The sequence below is a fragment of the Tetranychus urticae genome, chromosome 3 (assembly GCF_039701765.1).
Source record: "Tetranychus urticae isolate SD_2017Ah chromosome 3, NJAU_TeUrti_SD_1.0, whole genome shotgun sequence".
NCBI classification, from domain to species: Eukaryota; Metazoa; Arthropoda; class Arachnida; order Trombidiformes; family Tetranychidae; genus Tetranychus; species Tetranychus urticae.
In genome coordinates, this window is record NC_142960.1 from 14,307,250 (window position 1) to 14,329,721 (window position 22,472).

The 22,472-nt window shown below is 32.5% G+C and overlaps 4 protein-coding genes and 1 pseudogene across 5 annotated transcripts; all 5 read left to right on the forward strand.

The window, feature by feature from the left end:
* Positions 1–100: 100 nt before the first annotated feature.
* On the forward strand, positions 101–3,090 carry LOC107363839 (ATP-binding cassette sub-family F member 3 pseudogene; annotated as a pseudogene). Its single transcript, XR_016200276.1, has 4 exons — positions 101–1,149; positions 1,213–1,287; positions 1,366–2,389; positions 2,484–3,090. The product of XR_016200276.1 is annotated as an ATP-binding cassette sub-family F member 3 pseudogene (transcript).
* Positions 3,091–4,302: 1,212 nt separating this feature from the next.
* On the forward strand, positions 4,303–8,798 carry LOC107364171 (oxysterol-binding protein 1). Its single transcript, XM_015931492.3, has 5 exons — positions 4,303–4,549; positions 4,708–6,106; positions 6,206–6,523; positions 6,587–6,756; positions 6,816–8,798. Exons 1-5 carry the CDS (start codon positions 4,413–4,415, stop codon positions 7,213–7,215), a joined length of 2,424 nt encoding a protein of 807 aa, XP_015786978.2. The 5' UTR covers positions 4,303–4,412; the 3' UTR covers positions 7,216–8,798.
* Positions 8,799–9,315: 517 nt separating this feature from the next.
* Positions 9,316–12,666, forward strand: LOC107364172 (voltage-dependent L-type calcium channel subunit beta-1). Its single transcript, XM_015931494.3, has 6 exons — positions 9,316–9,949; positions 10,605–10,721; positions 10,793–10,915; positions 11,029–11,254; positions 11,342–11,457; positions 11,525–12,666. The coding sequence occupies exons 1-6, from the start codon at positions 9,941–9,943 to the stop codon at positions 12,542–12,544; spliced, it is 1,611 nt and encodes a 536-aa protein (XP_015786980.1). The 5' UTR covers positions 9,316–9,940; the 3' UTR covers positions 12,545–12,666.
* Positions 12,667–13,298: 632 nt separating this feature from the next.
* LOC107363957 (intraflagellar transport protein 57 homolog) lies at positions 13,299–15,528 on the forward strand. Its single transcript, XM_015931235.3, has 2 exons — positions 13,299–13,804; positions 13,864–15,528. Exons 1-2 carry the CDS (start codon positions 13,623–13,625, stop codon positions 14,972–14,974), a joined length of 1,293 nt encoding a protein of 430 aa, XP_015786721.2. The 5' UTR covers positions 13,299–13,622; the 3' UTR covers positions 14,975–15,528.
* A 3,471-nt stretch (positions 15,529–18,999) lies between these two features.
* LOC107364251 (oxysterol-binding protein 2) lies at positions 19,000–21,578 on the forward strand. Its single transcript, XM_015931584.3, has 5 exons — positions 19,000–19,171; positions 19,288–20,013; positions 20,112–20,429; positions 20,487–20,656; positions 20,725–21,578. Exons 1-5 carry the CDS (start codon positions 19,157–19,159, stop codon positions 21,119–21,121), a joined length of 1,626 nt encoding a protein of 541 aa, XP_015787070.2. The 5' UTR covers positions 19,000–19,156; the 3' UTR covers positions 21,122–21,578.
* Positions 21,579–22,472: the final 894 nt, after the last annotated feature.

Sequence of the window (22,472 nt, forward strand, 5' to 3'; positions counted from 1 at the left end):
GTTTAACAGCACGCACAAACACTTATCTTTATGATTACTCCAAAGGATCACGTCCTAATCTAGAGTATACTATTTGCACCGGACCTAATGTTAACGATCTTCATACCCATGTTTGGCTCGAACTCGAAATAATAATTCTTCGGAATCCGGTGAGCAAGTTATTCCCAATCAATTTTCTTATCGGAAGCAATTTGGAACATCGATAGAAAAGTGATGATTTCTTTAAACCATGAAAAGCTTGAGAACTATTCAACAAAAATAGTTGATTTCGGAATTGAACCAGGTCTTCTCCTAGAGGTGATGTAACTATTAAGAAGTTTATCGGCATTAGAGAGCGCCAATTGTTACAAATTATGAAAAACTGTATGACCGGAAATTTAACCAGGGTTGGCCCATTTGTAGGCCAATTTGGTGGTTGGACTCACAATCAGCTGAAACTTATACCATTGATGACCAGTTTGCGATTGGAAATGACATTCTGGTTGCTCCTTTCCTTGAAATGGGAAAGACGATTAGGGATATTTATCTACCTTCTGGTTAAGGTTAAAAAAGCCTATTCAGCCTAAAAAACCTAATCGTAATTACTTTTACTAAAATATGCTGCTCGTGTTTTGACTAGTTATTTTAAATTATCTAATCTTTGAAAAATTGATTGATTGATTGTTGAGCGCCTTGCAACTCAAACTCACATCTGTGAGAGTAACCTGAGAGATGTTTTCAAGCTGATGGTTTGTTTTCCGTTTAAAAACCTTGATTTCAAGTAAATATTTTTGATTTTTTTAAATTAATTATCGTGTAATTAGTCTACATTCATCTATATTCTTGTAATTAAATCATAAATGAAGTGATTGTGTTATCCTTTTGGTTATAAGAACATCTGATTTATTCCTTGCTATCTAGATGCCGTCAACACTTTCTGGTGGTGCAAAATGTCAAAAACTGAAGACATTATTAGTCTTAATTTTCCTTTGGTTGACGAAGATGTCTCTAGCTATATATTTAATGTCCTGAAAGCGGGTAAACATGAGTTCCAGGATCGAGAAGATATATTTGAATGCCTTGGAGAGGTTTTCATGGATGTTACAAATGGTGTCAAGAAGGAAGATGATATTAAAGATATCTGTGACCAATTGCTTCAATCTTTCACATGTATTTATCTATTCATTCTGTATAATTATTGTGAACTAACAGTGTTTTGAACTTCTTTTACAGAGGAGGAGAAAAGACTAAAAAGACATCAAATGGAACTGGCCCTGATGGTCATCGTGCTCTTTCCAATCCTTTTAGGTAATATTCTAACCTTTTAATCTTAATGGAAGCTTTCCTGCAACTGATGAGCTACTAAATTCATATTTCTCTTTTCAGGTGAAATGCTTTCCAATATGACTGGTAATCTCGAGGAATATAAAAGCATTTGGTGTCCTCAAAGAGAGTTACCTTCTCAAGTTGACCAGAAAAAATGGAAAAGGCTGAGGCTAAAATAAAGACTAAACATGATAGAAGAGATGCTGCAGAAGGAACTATTGTACTATTGCAATACTATTCCAACTCCTGGACTGCAAACTAATAATGAAGCATCTGCTAATCAAATGATAAATAGGAGAGATATCAAAATTGATGAAACTGGTCGGTGTAAGGATATCAGAATTGAAAATTTTGATATTTCTTTCGGCAATAAACTACTTTTGTCTGGAGCTGATTTAATTCTTAGTTATGGACGACGATATGGCTTAGTTGGTCGCAATGGTATCGGTAAATCTACATTGCTTAAAATGATTTCAAATGGTTCCTTAATTATTCCAAAACACATAAGTGTCTTACATAAAAAGCTGGACATCAACACTCTTGGTTGTCTCTCACGATCGTCAATTCCTTAACAGTGTTCCAACCAACGTATTATATTTTCATAATCAAAGAATCGACCCATACGCTGGTAATTACGATAATTTTGTTAAAGTGAAACGTGAAAAAATGAAAAACCAAGAAAGAGAATACGAATCTCAGATTGTGGATTTCCGTAAACATACTCAAGAATTTATTGACAAGTTCCGATACAATGCTAAAAGAGCAAGTTTAGTTCAAAGTAAAATCAAGATGTTGGACAAATTACCCGTTCTTAAACCTGTTGAAAAGGAAGAGAAAGTCGTCCTCAAATTTCCCGAATGCGAACCTCTTTCCGGAGCACCAATCCTTCAATTGGATGAAGTCAGTTTTGGATGGGGCGATGGTGAAGACGTTCTTCATAAGATTTCACTCAATGCTAATCTTCAATCTCGTATCTGTATTGTGGGGGACAATGGCTCTGGTAAAACAACTCTGCTTAAACTATTGATTGGCGATGTTTCTCCAAGATCAGGAGAACGTAAAGCGCACAGAAATCTGAAAATTGGTAAGCTTTATCATTTAGATTTCATCATTTAAATCTAATAAAAAACAAGATTATTTCTAGTATCACTAATCAATTCTGTAAATTGTTTTCTTAGGTTATTTCAGTCAACATCATATTGACCAATTAACCATGGGGCAATCTTCAATTGAATTTTTGGCTTGCAAATATCCTGGAAAACCTATTGAACAATATCGCAGTTATTTGGGTAAATTTGGAGTCTCTGGTGATCTTGGACTACAACCCATTGAAAGTTTATCGGGAGGAACAAAAATCACGCGTTGCTTCTGCTGTTATGGCTTTAGCTAATCCTCAGCTTATAATTCTTGACGAACCGACCAATCATTTGGATGTGGAAACAGTTGAAGCTCTCGGAGATGCAATTAACAAATACAACGGAGGAGTTATGTTAGTTTCACACGACGAAACTCTTATACAAATGGTTTGCAAAGAGTTGTGGTTGGTCAAAAATAAGAAAGTCCTCTCACTCGAAGGTGGATTCGAAGAGTATCGACTTTTAATTGAAAAAGAGTTAGAGGATGTTAAATAATCATGCATGGAAACAACTATGTTTATATTTATTTATTATCACACGATCATATTGATAAATTAAAACATTTTATTCTGATCCAAAATATTTTGTATCATCAATAATCATTTTCAACTATAGCAAAGGTGAAAAGTCTGATTCAAATTGTTTCTAAATCAGTTCATCAGTTGGTTTAATATTGTATTTATGTGATTTAGCTCAAACAATGAGCAAAAAACAGTAATTAAAAATGTTTGATGCACTGCACTAATCCACTTAATTACTAGTTCAGTTTATAAACTGCGATTGTAATTGACGTCAATCATTTGCCAACAGTGCCTGAAGGGTTAATTTTTATCAAATTTCATTCCCATTTCTTCTATTAATTGAATAATACTCGTTCTATTCAACTCAATACAACTTATAACAGTCTGCTTTATTTTTAATGAAAATAGTTATGGAATATGAAAATAGGAAAAATAATTATGATTACAATTGAAATTGCTTACAGATCAGGTTTTTTACTATAATATCATAATTTTTTATTTGATTTAATCAAATTTATAGGTGTGTGATAAGTTAAAAAACCAGAATTGTTACTCGATTGAAACTTCTCTTGTGAACAGTTGAACACATTTTGCTTTTACATTGAAGTAGTTTTCCATCTTATGAGACTTTGTTCAATTAATAATAGCTTAAAACCTTTCTGAATAATGTTCCAGAAGTTACAGTTTCCATTGAATGAATCAGCCAATGAAAGCATGTAATGGCTTACTTATCAATTTGAACAGGATGAATAAGTGAGCAGCATTGATTCAATGAAACCCTGAGTTGACAATTAGTTTATGTTAACTCGATTGTTTACGCAGCCTGACATTTGATAAAACGATTACAAGTAACATATGGTTTGTTTATCATGATTACATTTGATTATTGATTGAAACAAAGGCCTGCAACAACTCTTTATTACTAAAATGTATAAATGTACAAATGAAAATCGTGTTGTTAGAGATAACTTTAGCAATTCAAAATAATATTTTCTATTTTCATTTTCCGATTAATGAATTTCATAAAAATGATAGATTTTATTGAAACAAATTTCAAAAGATTAATCAATAAAATAATCAATTTGATTTTTAATAGGCAATCAGATTGGATTCACAGCACATTGATTAAAAGGAATCTTCATAATCAGATTTTTATGGGTTTGAAGTAACGTTTTTTTTATAATTTAGTGTTTTATTTTAATTGTTTTGACATCAAGGAGTTAAATAACAGTTAATTTAAATTCATTCACTGTTTGTTGAACATCAAATAAAGCGCCCATTTAATGCGCATCACTTCTGCTTCTGTTACTTTAAACACCCAGATTGTATACAAAAAATACAACTATACAAGCTGTTTGGGTAAAATTTTTTAGAATCTTATTTTTTAATCTGTTTGAGTGAATCTGAGTAAATTATCTTCGCCTGGTAATTTATTTTTATAATCACATCTATGGCAATGGCTAACTATTCTGGCCCTCAAGTTCCTGATACTGAGATGAAAGGAACCCTTCAAAAGTGGGCCAATTATATGAGAGGCTATCAAAAAAGATGGTTTGTGTTATCGAAAGGTCTTCTGTCATATTACAGGTAAATTAACTAGTGAAAATTGATCTATTTTTCAACACAACCTCATAAGAAAGATTTAAATATTACCTGTTGTAATTTTTTAATGCAATAATTTTGAATCATTGCTTAGGTTTTTGATTAATTTTATTTTCTCTGTTACTTCTCACACCTTTGTGCAGCTCTGAAGCAGATGTATCTCAAAATTGCCGTGGATCAATCAAACTGGCCTCTGCGATCATTTACAAGCAAGATAACATTCGTTTTGTTGTTCAAAACGGTGATCAAGTTTTCCATCTAAAAGCTAAAAATGAACAACAGAGACAAAATTGGATGACAGCTCTACAATGCTCCAAAATGTTAGCAAATCGTTTACAAGAGTCAGAGGATGAGTATTATCAAAAACACATCATCAATTCTAAAAAGCAGGATCGTTCTTTACAGTTTCTAGAGCCGTTAAATGCCAAATTAAATGATTTAACCAACTTTAATGAACTCATCGTGAAACATGGAAGCGCCTTACATAAATCTTTCATTGCTTTAGAATCAATTGATAATCCTGTCGAAGCCATTAAATTCTGTAAAAGTTACAATGAAAAGGCAACAGTTTTCCGTGTCACAACCATTCCAATGTTGAAACATTGTGAAGAATTTGTAACGCTTGCCAGAAATGTGGTCAAAAAAATGGAAAAACTTTTAAACCATGAAAGAGAAGCTAGAACAAGTTTGGAAGTTGTTTGTGCTCAACTGGCTAAACAATATTCTCAGCTTGAAGAAAGGGTTAAAAGAGAGTATGCCAATAAGAATAACACTGGTGGTAATACTTCGGACGAAGATGAATTTTTCGAAGATGCTGTTACCGACTTTGAAGTTCCTGTGCCAGGCAAAGCTTTAAGAGCAAGTAGTCAGGATTACACAGAAAATAATTGCGAAACGGTTTCCAATTACCAAGATGATTCTTCTGGAGGAGATGATTTACCGAGTGATGAAGAAACAGAAGACTCACCTACTTCAGCTGCGATTGGAGTAAGAGTGAGAAAAAATAAATTAAAAAACTTGAATTCAACCAAGGGAATAGAAGAAGTCAACATTGATGTGTCAATCAGTGAAGAGAAGGCTCCTGCAGACAGTGATTCAACCCAATCAACCAGTGTCCCAGGAACGCCTAGCGGGTCTGGGAAAAATGATTTTGATTTTGATGTAGAAGAACTAAAGCCACCTCCATTTGATCCAAAACGTCGTACTAAGATACCTGAAAGACCTAACCAAAGTCTCAATTTGTGGTCTTTCATGAAAAACTGTATCGGAAAAGAACTGACAAAAATTCCAATGCCTGTTAATTTCAATGAACCTTTATCAATGTTACAAAGGCTAACTGAAGATTTTGAATATGCCCATCTACTTCACAAAGCAGCAACAATTGATGATAGCTGTAATCAATTAGTGTACATTGCAGCATTTTGCGTGTCTAGCTATGCGACTACAAGTGTCAGACTCAATAAACCTTTTAATCCATTATTAGGAGAGACATATGAATGTGATAGAACATCTGATTTAGGATGGAAAAGTATTGCTGAACAGGTAAGATTTGATTTATCATCCATCCATTCATTCATATTTATTTATGTATATGTGCATAATTATGTTTTTTTTTATTTTATCTATTTACTATATTTTTAGGTAAGTCATCATCCACCAATGTTAGCACTACATTGTGAAGGTAAAGGTTGGAAATGTTGGAGTGAATTTGGATTGTCAAGCAAATTTAGAGGAAAATATTTACAAGTTAATCCAGTTGATATCAGCCATCTAGAGTTTCCAGATCAAGGTTACCATTACACATGGCACAAAGTAACCACAACGATTCATAATATAATTGTTGGTAAACTTTGGGTCGATAATCATGGTGATATGGTAATTACAAATCATACAACTGGTGATCGATGCCTTCTTAAATTCATACCTTATAGTTACTTTTCACGAGATGTCCCAAGAAAGGTCAGAATCATAAGAAAAATTCCCTTGTTTTCGTTTCTTGAACGTATTTGTTTTTATATACAGGTCACTGGTAGCATTATTGATGCTAAAGGAGAACCTAGATGGGTTATTCAGGGTACTTGGGACAATCGAATTGAAGCAGCTAGAGTACACAATAAACGAAGATCCTCAAAGGGCAAGCCAATATGGGAAACATCATCGCCTAAACTAGTTTGGCAAAGAATATATCCTCCGTAAGTAATTTCAAATAATCATCATTTAAAATAAATTCTAATAATATTATTTTCTCCAGTCCTGAATATGATAAAATGTATAACTTGACTGTATTAGCTGTACAATTAAATGAACCCGAGGATGGAGTTGCTCCAACAGATAGTCGTTTAAGACCCGATCAACGATTAATGGAAGACGGTAAATGGGATGAAGCAAATCAAATTAAAGGATTTTTGGAAGAAAAACAAAGAAAAGTCCGAAGAAAAAGAGAAGAAGAAGCTGCTGCTAATCCAGATGCTGATGTAACTTATGCACCAACATGGTTTAAACTTCAGATTGATCCCATTACTAATAATCCTGTTCACGTTTATGCCGGAGACTATTGGCAATGTAAACAAAATCTGGACTGGACAAAGTGTCCAGAGATATTTAATTATGATAGAGAGAGTGATCTAAAGTCAATACAAGGAACCGATTGAGTTTTTGGATAATGAAAGAAAATACAAAACTTACAAACTTTACTCTGACTATGTGCCTATTGGATGCTATCATCACATCAGACTTGAAGGATTTTATTGTCATTTGATTGCGAACTTATGGTAGCGACAAAAAAGAAGCTCAACTGTATAGGTTATCAAATAATCTGAGATCTTCGTAGAGGCTTCCATTACATCCTGAAATCATATATATTTGCATACTTTGATCATTCTGAGATGTCCTCCCTTGATATGAAAGAATATTGAATCAAATCTTGAAATGAATTTGGATAAAACTTTGATTATCCTTCATTTCGACATGAAAAGAAAAATCAAGGTAATCAGTAGTAACGTCTTCGTATCTACGTTGTATATCTTATTCATGACAACCAAGCAGTATTTCAACCTCGACTGAAGATGTGATTTGAAGCTCTTCTCTCCTTGATCAACTCCGATGCTCTCCATTTCAAAATCCCGTTTTATAAATTCTACCATCTCAGTCACTCGAAAAAGCTAAAATTATGTAAATATTTTCGATGCTTCAAGGAATTATTATTATTATTACAGATTTATTATTTATAATTAATGGTTAGATCATCTAAATTTATTTGTCTGGGGATCAAAGTCTGATTTTTCTCATCTTTTGTTATATAAATAGCTGTGATCCATCATCAAAATTTGCAAGCCTTTTAATTGTTTATTTGGAGCTACAAAATTATTTTCCTTCTTTGTTTTGATGTTATTTTTCTTCTGCTGGTCTCCCCATAAAAAATTGTGGTGTCTTCTGTTCAATTTTATCCGCCAATTTTAACTAATCAAGGAGCAGCATTTTAATGTCATGACGCAGTTAATAGTTGCTCAACCAACAAGGCAACAAGAAAAATAACAATTTTCATGAATCAATCAATTTGAAGCCAATTAAAAAGCAAAGGAAAAGAAGTATGAATTTCTGGACTCACCATGGAGAAACTTGATCCATTACAGATGTTTGCATGTTGGTCATTAAAATTATGGATAATCTCTGTCTGATCCTCAGATAAACAAGCAAAATCTTAACCATTTTCTCGTCAAACAATTGAATCGTCAACTATCAGCTTTAGCTTTCTTGATTATTCTTACTATGTGCAAGCAAGCATCTAGTCCACCCAATTTGTTTTCTTCACTTTTAATCAAATCTAAATTTCATCTGTAGCTGATTAATATCCTGATAACTTCCTCCATAAATGATATAAAACAAGTTCACTACCAGTTCATTTTAGAAAAGGAAAACAAAGAGAACTGAATACGATTATTACAAACAAACTACTGAAGTCTTCATGTTTTCTGTTCATTTTATTCCTTATGAGAAGCTCATAGCCGTTTATAAATTTGGGTTCGATTTTTTTCATTCAAAAAATGGTTAAACAAATTCAAACAGTTTTAGCTCATTCATTTCTTCGATCTCTTTTAATTTACATCTTTTTTGATGATTACAAAAGAAAAATACTTCTCCTTGAAATAAATTAATTTATTGATTGTGATTTGATAACAAGAAAACAATACGTTCAATGTGATTTATATTACAATAAACAGCGAAGTCATTTTAATCATTCTATCGTCAAAACCTTTTTTTATTTCAATGATTGTTGTTGATGTTCAATTCAACTCAACCTCGACCCAAACCTAATTTGTTCAGCCTTGAATCATTTATTTTGCTTCAATTATTCATCAAATCATTTATAGTTTATGTCTAATTCAACAATACAGATAATATCAGATTACAGTTGAAATCATCCGAAGATCTAGATAGACAAATGAGAACCAAGAATCATCAGACTGCTCATAAATTAGTATTGTTATCAGTCAGTATTATTAAATTTAAAATTCCAAGCCTAAAATTTGCCCAATCCCTCTGTTTAGTCCCAATTTCATAATAACTACACAGAAAGGATCGTTAATAGGATTTAATATCGCTTAATTATTTGAAATTAAAACAAGCGTCGAATAAAAATTGTTTAAAGATTCAATCAACAAAAATAAATTTTTAATATCCATAGATCTGGATCTACTCTACTTTATATTTGAATGCGCGAAGAGCATCTTGAGGTTGACTCCTTTACACTATTCATTTATAACCACAGTTCAGTAAATTGAGTTTCAGTTGAACCTCTTTTTTCATGATATTTTTATCTGTCACTCTGTAGAAATGGAAACTAACAATAACCGGATGTATTGGATCATCTCTACCACTCAAACTCGTACTTAAAGAGCTTCGAAGGCCTTCATTGCTGTTCTCAGTTTGATTGTGACTTTGTTATTTTCATTCACTTGTTATTATTTTGTTATTGTTGCTGTTAAATATTAATGTTAATATTATTTGTTATTGTTATATCAAGTTATTGACTTGGTTAAGTTAAATGTTTATTAAATGTTTCCAACCATCATCTAATTGTTATCTGAAGAGTTCAAGTTGACTTATAATATTATTCAGACGGTGAACCTAAAGATTATGTGAAGACAAAAACAAAGCAAAAAATCATCTCTATACACACAAAAATTACCGTTTGACTTTCATTTATAATGAAACATATTTTACCTTGTTGTGAATTTTGGTATTATTACTTTACTGATTGTTTTAAAAGGACTATCAATTTTTCAATTTGGGAAATCAATTTTGGAGCCTACTAATCAATTTAGTGTGGTGAACAATCATTTTTTGTAAGGAGACTTCTCTCCATTTCCATCCAATATGAAATTTGTAAGTAAAATTCTGTCATCTCTTCCATGAACCTTTTATGTATTTTAGGATAACACTTTTGGTCTTATTTTGACCGAAGTAAATCTATGATACTTGCTAAAAGATATTTTTTTCTGGTGTTTTTGTAATGATTTTTGAATAATACTTCATCATTTAGATCATTTAATTTTAGAGAAAAATCATGAGGGAAGATTGATTCTATAGCCAAAGACATTGTGTTTTCTGAAACCATGTCAGTTAAGTAACCAGTCAATTGTGTGACAGAAAATCTATGAATATTTCATTTTCTCCTCTATTCTACTGTGATAATTAAACTAAAATAATTTTATTTTCAAGCTTGATGATTGATAGATTGGTTGATTCAGCATTGATAGCGAGGTTTCTGAATTTAAAGAAACCAGAAGCCGCTATACCACCTAAAGGTCTATTATGATTACATCTAAGCAAATGGGAGTGAAAATTCATCCAGAAACAGTTTTTCAATTAATTTTATTGTATTTTTTTAATTTTAAAACTGAGAAACATATGTTAATCAGTAGCAGTTCGTTTATTCATGCAAATCGAAGTAGCAAGAACAATCATTATTACACTTTACTTGACATCTCTATTCAGACCAATTTTAATTTTGAATATTTTCTCAATTGTATTCCAACAGGGATCGGGTGACTCAAATTACAGCCAATTATCGTCCGATTTATCATTAGATGAAGAAAGAGAAGCGATCGGACGTGAAACTGAACGACAGGCCTTTGCTCAATTAGAGAAAGCAAGGGTAAGCTATAAATAAATTTTGTCCATTTTCTTGGATTTTTAATTTTCTTACATTGTATTTCAATTCGTTAGAGCAAACCAGTTGCGTTTGCAGTTAGGACCAATGTTGCATATAACGGTGGTATTGATGATGACTCGCCTGTCCATGGGTCTGCCGTTTCTTTTGGTCTAAAAGATTTTCTTCATATCAAAGAGGTAAATATAAAAGCGCACAAAAGAAACTGATTTAAAGCTGATCTTTAATGATATCTTGATAATCAAAAGCTTTGGAATTTTATCGCTTCTATTTTTGATTCTTTCGTTTCTAGAAATATAATAATGACTGGTGGATTGGAAGACTGGTTAGAGAAGGTTGTGATATCGCTTTTATCCCGAGTCCAGTGAAATTGGAAAATTTGCGGATCCAGCAAACTCAAGCAAACAAGACTAAACTGTATGCCAGTAAAACAGGCTCAATTTCAAATTTTGCAGGTCGAGTTAATAATGTTTTATCCACTTCACAATCCAATTCAAGAGGCGCTACTCCAACCCCAGGTAAACTCTAATATTGATCTTACAAAATACATTAATCTTAATGCTCCTATTTCTTTACCAGTTTATCTATTTCTATGACTATTTCAGAGCAACCTTGTGATAATCCCAATGATGACATCGAAGGCCTTTCCAACTCACGGTCAGGTAAAACTGCTATATCTACACCTCCTGCCAGAGAAAAGCGTATACCCTTCTTCAAAAAGGTAATGTTTTCAATGTAAATGTACCTTAATTTCAATCTAATAAACCTTTTTTATCTCTTTTTTACAGAACGAGAATATATCTCCGTACGATGTTGTGCCTTCTATGCAGCCTGTAGTCTTGGTTGGCCCCTCTTTGAAGGGCTATGAGGTTACTGATATGATGCAGAAAGCTGTCTTCGATTTTCTTAAGCATCGATTTGAAGGCAGGATAATCATTACCCGTGTAACAGCGGACATTTCATTAGCTAAACGCTCGCTTCTCAACAATCCAAACAAGAGAGCTTTAATAGAAAGACCAGGACCTCGTTCATCATGTTTAAATGCGGTGCAAATGGAAGTTGAGAGGATTTTTGAACTCGCACGCACTATGCAATTGGTTGTGCTTGACTGTGACACAATAAACCATCCTTCTCAACTAGTTAAGACTTCTTTGGCTCCCATCACTGTGTTTATCAAAATTTCATCACCAAAGGTCCTTCAACGATTAATTAAGTCTAGAGGAAAGTCACAAAGTCGAAACCTTAACGTTCAAATGGTTGCTGCAGAGAAACTTGCCCAATGTCCACCTGAAATGTTTGATGTTATATTGGATGAAAATCAATTGTCAGATGCCTGTGAACATTTAGCTGAATTTCTCGAAACCTATTGGAACGCAACTCATCCGCCAGTCAAAGCTTCATCCATGCGAACTGCCTCTTCCACCATACCTAAACCTATGCCTTCAGCGAGTCAATATCCTGATGAAGGAAACATGAAAAGACAACATGGCCATGATTCAAATCAAATGCCTCAAGAAATGACTCTTTATCGGTCAAATCGTGTTCAAGCTGTTTCATCACATGATATGCCAAGCTCAAGACCAATTGCTAGTGATGGTTTTTCACCTGATATGGAATCACCAACAGGTTATCCAAGTCATCGTCAAATGCGTTATGAAGTTTGTACAGCTCGAGACTACAGTGCTATGAATAGAGATTTAACTGGTTGGAATAGTAATGTTCCTGGTGTCCCTGATCATGTTGATGAACCATATTATTATGATACAATGGCTGCGTCTTACAATCATTGGTATGCACGGCCTTATTAACTGGAATCATGTTTTGGCTGATTAATACAATGAAATAGCTCAACTTTGATGTAGCATATGTGTTTGAATATATTTTCACTATTGAATTAAATCTTAAATTAAAGATTGAGTACACAATGTAATTACCAGTTAAGATTTTATCTGACATTGCCATAGATTAAGATGAAGTATTCAATTGAAGTAAATCCTTCAACCACATAAGTGATACTTTTTTCGTAATGTGTTACTCTGTTCTTAACATTACGTTAATGCAATGTTAAAATCTGTTTCCATCAATATCTTTTCATTAAGACTAATCAACATTAATAGTTACAAAAATAATGGATGATTCAATACAAATTTGAGTTAATCTTGAGGAGACTGACGACTATATTGACAATCTGAGAGTTTTTCTGTTAATTACCAGCAACGCTAATGATAGTTGGAAGTTAATGTAATTATTACTGAAAAGCAATTACAGGAAAAACAAATTCTTATTTCATTGATCTATTGATGTTGAATGATAAAGTATAAGATGATCAAAGATCTGATGTCAAAAGATTTGAATTGTTAAAATTGAATGTTTCCTAAATTGATCGAGTTGTAAAACGTTTCATCCTGCTTAATGGCTGAAATGAAAGACCAATGAATTGATTTATATTTATCCTTGGCTCAGATTGAAATGAAACATTTCACAATCAATAGTTAACAGTTCTTCATGTCTAACATTTATTCGTGATGTGATAATTTGAGTTAATATAAAATTTTAAACCAATAATTTATTACAAATTGAACAAATATAATACGTTGTTCGAGCTGATTGAGATTACTAAAGATCTCATGAAACGGTATTAACGAATCACATTTCACGCGTTACAATTAGACAGTATTCAATTATTTCTTTTTAATCGTAGTTGGAGTCATTTTTCATTAAAGATCAACTTAATAATATCATTTGTTGCATTTTCTGATCAAACAGTTAATCCAGTTTTGTGTATACATTGTTGGTTGTCATGGACATTAGCTGTTTCTGCTTCTCGAAAAAGGTAAATATTTCAAATATTAGTGTTATTATTTGGTTCTATTAAATTGTCCTGCTATGGTCGAAGTTGATCATATCGACTCTTCATCTCCATCTTTAGTTAATCATGATGACAGTAAAAGTCCCGGTTATCATTTTATTTCAAACTTTCAATCGATGCACGATTTGATTGAAAAATTAATCCTTCTTAAATATGACAAGGAGTTTTGTCCTGTTTACAAATGTCAACCTCTTCATAGGTAATTATGTCTGATATTGTCAAGTTAACCAATTATTTGATCAATCTCATGTACTTTAGGTATTACTTTACAATCCAAACCAACCCAGGAGAGCAATTTTATGTATTTTCATGTCTTTCCGTTTGGTTGATTAAGGAAAAATGTCAACTAAAGATGACCAGTGAACTTAATCCACAAGATTATGAAGATCCAAATGTAACAATCCATGGAATCTTGGATGCTGTTCGTTTAATTGTTGACAAGGTGTCAATTGCTCCAAATAAAATTAAACAAGGTTATGGATCAGAAGTCATTTGGATACTCAATACACTAACCGATGATGCATTGAGTAAAAATCAATTTGCTCGTTCACCAATTGTGGTTAAAGTGTTGACATCGGATAAAGATTATGAACTGGATAATATTGAAGAGGATAAAATAATTGAAGACGAAGACGATATTGAAATCAATTTCAATGATCAATTTACACTATTAGATGATGAATATGGAGATTTTGATAACGAAATGGTTACCGATAAATTGTATACTCAATCCTTGGTCAACCGTCCACAGGCAATACTGGCTAGCAACGTTGACTCGGCCGAGTGGAAGATTGAAGTTGAAAGAGTTTTACCTCAGTTGAAGGTTATCCTTCGTTCATCTGACCACAAAGCTGATTGGAGAGCTCATATTGAGGAAATGTATCGACATCGAAACGAGGTTGAAAAACATTTCGAGACAACTTCTACTTCCTTGAGAAAATTGTCCGATGAAATTAACAAAGAAATGGCTCAGATTGGAGCAAGGGAAAAGTACCTTCAATTGCAATTGGAAACATTAACTTCTGAATATAATTCACTGGAGGCTCATCTCAAGCAAGCAACGGAAAGTTATAAAATGGTCAGTGGTGGTGTTACCGAGAAATCACGTAAATTGGCTTCGATTTCAGAGGAATTGGATTCAGTCAAGGAAGAGATGGAGAAAAGAGGAACTGCCATGACTGATGGAACACCTTTAATCAGTATTCGTAAAGCCTTAACTACAATTAAGCAGGAAATAGTATCTCTTGATATAAGGATTGGAGTCGCGATGCATACTTTGCTTCGTATTAAAGTTGCTGATAGTACCAAAGATGCGCTGGAGAAACAACAACCATTCAAAAATAATCGAATGGATGAATTAATTTTTTAAGATAATTCCGAAAAATTAACACTATTGGTGTCGTTTCTGTGAATCTTGAGTTAACTGAAGACTAAATTGACAATCTGAGAGTTTTTCTGTTAATTACCAGCAACGCTAATGATGGTTGAAAGTTAATGTAATTATTACTGAAAAGCAATTACCAGGAAAAACAAATTCTTATTGCATCGATCTATTGATGTTGAATGATAAATTATAAGATGATCAAAGATTTCGAAAATTTCAAAAGATTTGAATTGTTAAAATTGAATGTTTCCTAAAGTTCATCGAGTTGTAAAACGTTTCATCCTTGCTTGATGGCTGAAATGAAAAATGAATTGATTTATATTTCTCCTTGGTTCAGATTGAAATGAAACATTTCACATGCAATAGTTGAACATACAAAAGTAAATCTAAATTAAAAATCAATATTAATCTCTGTTGGTAGTGCATTTTTACTTGTCTTTGCCGTACAAATGAATTAACATTTCTGCTCTTTCCAATTCACCATTAAAATTGATATCAGTCAAGTTATTGGTTGATATCATGGGATAATTAATCATGTTCAGTTCAATTATTGTGTACGCTCAAATTTAATAATCCCCATGAATATAAAGATATCAATGTTAGTTAATATTAGATGATCTCATCGCCTTCTAGTGAACCCATTTCCTAGTCAATTTCAAACTCGTCTAGATGGACCCAATGGCTTATTCACTTGGCCTCTATTGATTAAAATGACAATACAAATAAAAATTGACGTCAGGAATTGATTCTTGCAGGTAGTCAAACCTTCTCAAGGTAACAAGAGATATATTCACAGTTTGACGGTCATTCAGACAAAAACAATGTTATAAATTTTTTATTACGATCATTTATTACTTTACAATTACTCTGATCTCTGAGCTTATACAATCGCATTGAATTATGATTGTAAGTTGTAAAGGGTTACGAGAAAAATTAAATATCGTCAAGTTAATTCATTTTAAAGATTTGCAACAACATCATCAATACAACTGGTAATTGATTTAAGAATTGGTCAATTAAACGTTTAACTTGTTATTTACTTGGTTGAACAGTTAGGTTAACCTTCCAATGTTTTCATGATGAGAATAGAAAATGTTTGATCACTTGATGTTAATTATAAATACATGCTTCTCAATGATAATTTCAACTTCATTAAGATTCTTCACTTCACTGCGGTAATATTACTTTTTCAGCTGTAATGAGGTTTAAATAAATAGTGTTGATCATTTTTTGCTTTTAAGATATCAAGTTAGGCTATAACTGACCTCGTAATGTGAATTTTCAATTTTCACTTCAAGTTGATCATTTAAATTCACATTTTCTTGTATGGGTCAAGGGTAACTGGAAACAAGTTTAAAGAAGAAGCTCGGAAAAATGTTAAAATGAAATTGAAAATTATTTTGGTTAATTTATTTAAGGTATATTGGTTTATTTAGACTAGATTTGAGTCTCATTCCTGGTTGAGTTGTGTGTAATGAATAATTCACTGAATTGGGGATTAAACATGGAAGACTTTACTTGTTAATTGTATGAAGTCAAAACATCAAATTTTTTCGTAAAAATTGTAACTAATCTAAAAAGATTTCAAGGAAAACTCAAGCTGCAAGCCATGGTTGAACTACAAGTCCGAAAACTGTCAAAGCTTAATCACAATTCAGGTTACTCAGGACTTTGCATGGAAACTTTGAATTTCAAGTTAAGAGTTGGGGCTTTGTAGGTTTGTTGGGGCATAAAAACTGATTAAAAAGTGATAGTAATTAATATTAGAAAATATAAATATAATGAAAATTAGGATTCACAGAGGCTGTTTCAAACAAATTGAATTTTGTGGAAAAGTAATTTTGTTTCATGTTTCATTAAATATAACACGATATTGAATAATTATTTTTTCATTTGCGTTTTAACAATCAAATATAAATCCAATTGTCACTGAGATAATTTGATGAAACTTGATATTTCATAGTTCATTTGTGATTCAATGGTTTGTCAACAGCTTTAACCAAAGTTAAGAGACTTTGAATTTGAAGTGCATTTAAAATGATTGAAACAGGAATCACTGTTGGTGTGAAAGATGGTGCTTATGATTTAATTCATGATAAAAAGTCAACCTCATGTTTTAAGCAAATCGTTGATACTCTGTTCAATTATAAATCTCAATACAATACGAGCTATAACACTAATTTTCATATGAATGGATCAATCGATGTGCTGCTCGAACCAGTGGTAACCATTTACAACGACAGTTTCCCGAACGTCACCTTGTCTTTGCCTTTTGGTTCATCCATTTGTGTTGTTGTTCATACGATTCCAGCAAGTTCACAATTTGTTGATGCTGTTGACTCAATATCGATATTTTCAATCAATTTTTTTATTCTTCTCATGGTTGGTGTAATACTCTGTTCTTTTATTGTTAACAAACCGATAAAACCATTGATAGAACGATTGAAACATTCATTTTCACTCTCAGTTTCATTGATATTCAATCAACAAGATGATCATCAGCCAATGCCTATCATTAAGATTACCAAATATGGAATAATAATTTTCTTGGCAACAATTTGTTCAATTGGTTACCTCAGAGTCCTTTTATCAGTCCATTTCTCGACTCAACTAACAGTGGCTCAAAAATATCCAACCGTTGAAACATTGAAAGACTTGGATAACTGGAACATAAGCAGCTTCACAACGCTTTACGCCATTTGCTCGTCATCAGTAAAAGGATTGCCAATTTATAAGGAATATGAGGATAAGTTGGTTAAAGAGATCCACAGTCATGAGTTATTGGGCAAATCACCGGCAGGCGAGGTGATTGCTTTCTCATCAATCGAATCAATAAAACATATGAGAGCGAAATTCTGTCAATATTATCCAGACAAACGATTGCATATGAGTAAGCCGTTCGCTCATGTTCTCATTTCATTGCCAATTTACAGTTACCTTTCGCCAGTAAAGCGTAAATTCTTCAACAGGTATATGAGAACGATCATGGAGATGGGATTGGATCGAGTACTATTCCGTTGTGATCTCGCAAAAACATCCAAAGATGAAGGAGAATGGCAATGTGCGAATCAAGATGAAGGAATCTTTTCAAAAGCTCAACCAATTCCATTGCAATTCTTTACTCGCTGTTACAAGCTTTTAATTTGCTGGTACTTCGTCCTTTTTTTAGCTTTTATTTTCTCCCAAAATTGATGTCGGAAGCTGCAAATCACCATAAATCGATCTAAATTTTACCAGTTTTAATGCACAGCCTTACATATCAAGGTTTTTATACACACAATGCTTTTTCTTGGAATGGTGAAAATTGATTTGATTGTGGCAAAACTAGAAGCTTGAAAGATCCATCAATAGCAAAGAGTAAGTTATCTGGTTCACCGATTGATTAATAGTCAATTGTAGTTACCAGTCAATAGCTGAATGGAAACACGTAATTATTTCTAATAATTGCAATTCTGCATTGATCGTGAGATTATGAGCACAAAATAAAATGCTGATGATTTAACCTGTAAGTCAACACATGATGATGTTAAAATATTTATAGCTGGATTGTTGGATTGTTGGAGATTTTAAAAAAGTAACTTTTTCCATTGTTCCTTCATTAATTCAATTGAATTGGCTGAATAGTAAAAAATTAATCAGTGAATAGATTATTTTAATCGATTAATAATACTTTATTGATGGTCATTTTGATTTTTCATTTGAATATCTGTCCGTAAATCCGATTTAGATGGCTTATGAGTGCCTTATATTCACTTATACACAAAGTATTTTAAATCTGAACTGATACATAGTTTTATTAGATGATTTTAATTGTTTAGGTAATTGAGGTTCAGGGGATTTCATTCTGAAGTATTTATAGCAATAAGAGTTACAAGTGTAGTACAAGTGTTATTTTGATCCTGGATGTTATTATATTCATATAAATTTAGTTCACCCATAGATGGCGACAAGATTCTTTTAGTTAGTTGATTGAGTTGATTGAGTGTTAGCTTTGCTAACTTAGCAACTTGAAAATTGAAACCTATGGTGTGTTTAGTTTTTCATTATAGCAATGTGATTACAATCTAATCAACGTTAATTACTGTATTTTTGTTCATTGTAATTCTTTTTTTATGTACTTAAAATAATTTTTCCGCTCTTCGAAAATTTCCTGTTAAATTTACCACCATGAACACAAAGCAAGTAAGTTTACATGTTCTTGTTCTTGTTCATGTAAATGTTTTGGTTTTTTTTCCTCTATTGTTTTGAATCTGAAACATTTGCTCATATGTACTTTTGTCTGTGTCTATTTGTGCTAGAAATTAATTCTTCCTCCTGGCCTGGAATCCCATGCAAACAAACCTAACGATGTTAACTGCAATGAGAATAATTACGATAACTCTTCAAATAATGCGATCGACTCTTTTGGAGGCAACAATTCAGAGAGTGAAGATGAGGAGTATGCTGATCCACTAGAATACTCTACAAGGGAAATTGATGAAGAACAAGATAAATTGGAGAATGATATTCCATCGGAAGATAACGAAAAAGCAAACATTGATATGTCAATCAGTGAAATTGCCTTATTGCCTGACAATGATTCAGCTAATTCAATAAATGGTATATTCTCGTCAAAAGATGTATGTAAAGAATTGAATTTAGATGAAAAAGATTTATCGCCTCTTCCTTTGGATCCAAGACGACGCACAAGAGTTCTCGATAGACCTAACCAAAGTCTCAATTTGTGGTCTTTTTTGAAGAAATGTATCGGAAAAGAGCTGACAAAAATCCCAATGCCTGTTAATTTCAATGAACCTTTATCAATGTTACAAAGATTAACTGAAGATTTTGAATATGCTCATCTACTTCACAAAGCAGCAACAACCGATGATAGCTGTAATCAATTAGTGTACATTGCAGCATTTTGCGTGTCTAGCTATTCGACTACAAATGTCAGACTTAATAAACCTTTTAATCCATTATTAGGAGAGACATATGAATGTGATAGAACATCTGATTTAGGATGGAAAAGTATTGCTGAACAGGTAAGATTTGATTTATCATCTATCCATTCATTCATATTTATTTATGTATATATGCATAATTTTGTTTTTTTTATTTTATCTATTTACTATATTTTTAGGTAAGTCATCATCCACCAATGTTAGCATTACATTGTGAAGGTAAAGGTTGGAAATGTTGGAGTGAATTTGGATTGTCAAGCAAATTTAGAGGAAAATATTTACAAGTTAATCCAGTTGATATCAGCCATCTAGAGTTTCCAGATCAAGGTTACCATTACACATGGCACAAAGTAACCACAACGATTCATAATATAATTGTTGGTAAACTTTGGGTCGATAATCATGGTGATATGGTAATAACAAATCATACAACTGGTGATCGATGCATTCTTAAATTTATACCTTATAGTTACTTTTCACGAGATGTCCAGCGAAAGGTATTTTAACAATCACATTGAGTTTCTCAGTATAATATTGATCTTTTTAATTGATAGGTAACTGGTAAAATTATTGACTCTAAAGGAGAAACTAAATGGATCCTCCAAGGTATTTGGGATGATCATCTTGAGGTTGCTCGTGTAATGAACAAGCGAAGGTCCTCTAAAGGAAAATCAGTTTACGAAACATCAGTGTTTCAAAAAATCTGGGAAAGAGTATATCCTCCGTAAGCGATCTTTTTTGTCTTTATCTTCTAAGCTAATGTTTGCTTTCTTAATTACTTTTAACTTTTAGACCAGAACATGAGAAAATGTATAACATGACTTTACTTGCTGTGCAATTAAACGAACCCGAGGATGGAGTTGCTCCAACAGATAGTCGTCTAAGACCCGATCAACGATTAATGGAAGACGGTAAATGGGATGAAGCAAATCAAATCAAAGGGCTTTTGGAAGAAAAACAGAGAAAAGTTCGAAGAAAAAGAGAAGAAGAAGCTGCTCATCTAGATGCTGATGTAGCTTATTCACCAACATGGTTTAAACGTCAAACTGATCCAATCACTAATAATCCTGTTCATATTTATGCCGGGGACTATTGGCAATGTAAACAAAATCTGGACTGGTCAAAATGTCCAGAGATATTCAATGTTGATAAAGAAATTGGCTCAAAGTCTTCAAAAAGAAGAGAATGAAACTTTTTAAACTAAGCCTTAAGTCAAGCTTGTGTGTGAATCTAACTTATTGATGGCTGATTAGCTAGCCTTGAAAATTCAATTCAAGACTTTTGATTTCCACTTCCCTCTTCGTTCATTTGTTTACATTTTAAAATTGAAATTCACAATCATCGAATAGTTTTATATCTCAGTGCTCAGATCCGCTGTTGCTCTTAGTAACTCGAATCATTACCAGAGTCAGCTTTTAATATTCCATCAATTTTTCGATAATCAATTGAAAAAAATCTGCCAATTTTCATCGATTGTAAGTCAACAAAAGAAAAACATGTTTCTAGTTGATTTTAACATAAAGCAAAGACAAGAATATGCCTTTAGATATTCTTGCATTTTATTTGTTGACCAATTTGTTCTTATTACTTTTAAAAGATCATTTTTATTCTGTGTATTCTTGTGTATAAAGATGTATTCTGTATTATTGTATAGTTGATAAATGTTATTTAACCTAACTGAAACCCTCGCTGGTTAAATTGGACCAATACGGTTGAACCTGGCGCATTCTATGACCGTAAGAGATCTGAAAGTTATTTTTGTTGATGGTTGATATGGTTGATCGAACTCTTTTTTTCAATTTACCAACAGTTCTCTTGATTATGGCCATTGGCCTAAAATCACCATTCTTTCACCAATCAGTAGATTTTGTTATGACTGTGATCCTGTTCACGTTTATGCCGGTGGCTATTGATAATTTAAAAAAACTGGTCAAAGTGTCCAGAGATATTTAATTTCGATAGAGAGAGTGATCTAAAGTCAATAGAAGAAACCGATTGAGTTTTTGGATAATGAAAGAAAATACAAAACTTACAAACTTTACTCTGACTATGTGCCTATTGGATGCTATCATCACACCAGACTTGAAGGATTTTATTGTTATTTGATTGCGAACTTATGGTAGCGACAAAAAAGTTGCTCAACTGTATAGGTTATCAAATAATCTGAGATCTTCGTAGAGGCTTCCATTACATCCTGAAATCATATATATTTGCATACTTTGATCATTCTGAGATGTCCTCCCTTGATATGAAAGAATATTGAATCAAATTTTGAAATGAATTTGGATAAAACTTTGATTATCATTCATTTCGACATGAAAAGAAAAATCAAGGTAATCAGTAGTAACGTCTCCATTTCAAAGTCCCGTTTTCATGTCTACCTACTATCTCAGTCACTCTAAAAAGCTAAAATAATTATGAAATATTTTCAAGGAATTATTATTACAGATTTTTTATTTATAATAAATGGTTGGATCGTCTAAATTATTTTGTCTGTGGATCAAAGTCTGATTTTTCTCATCTTTTGTCATATAAAAGAT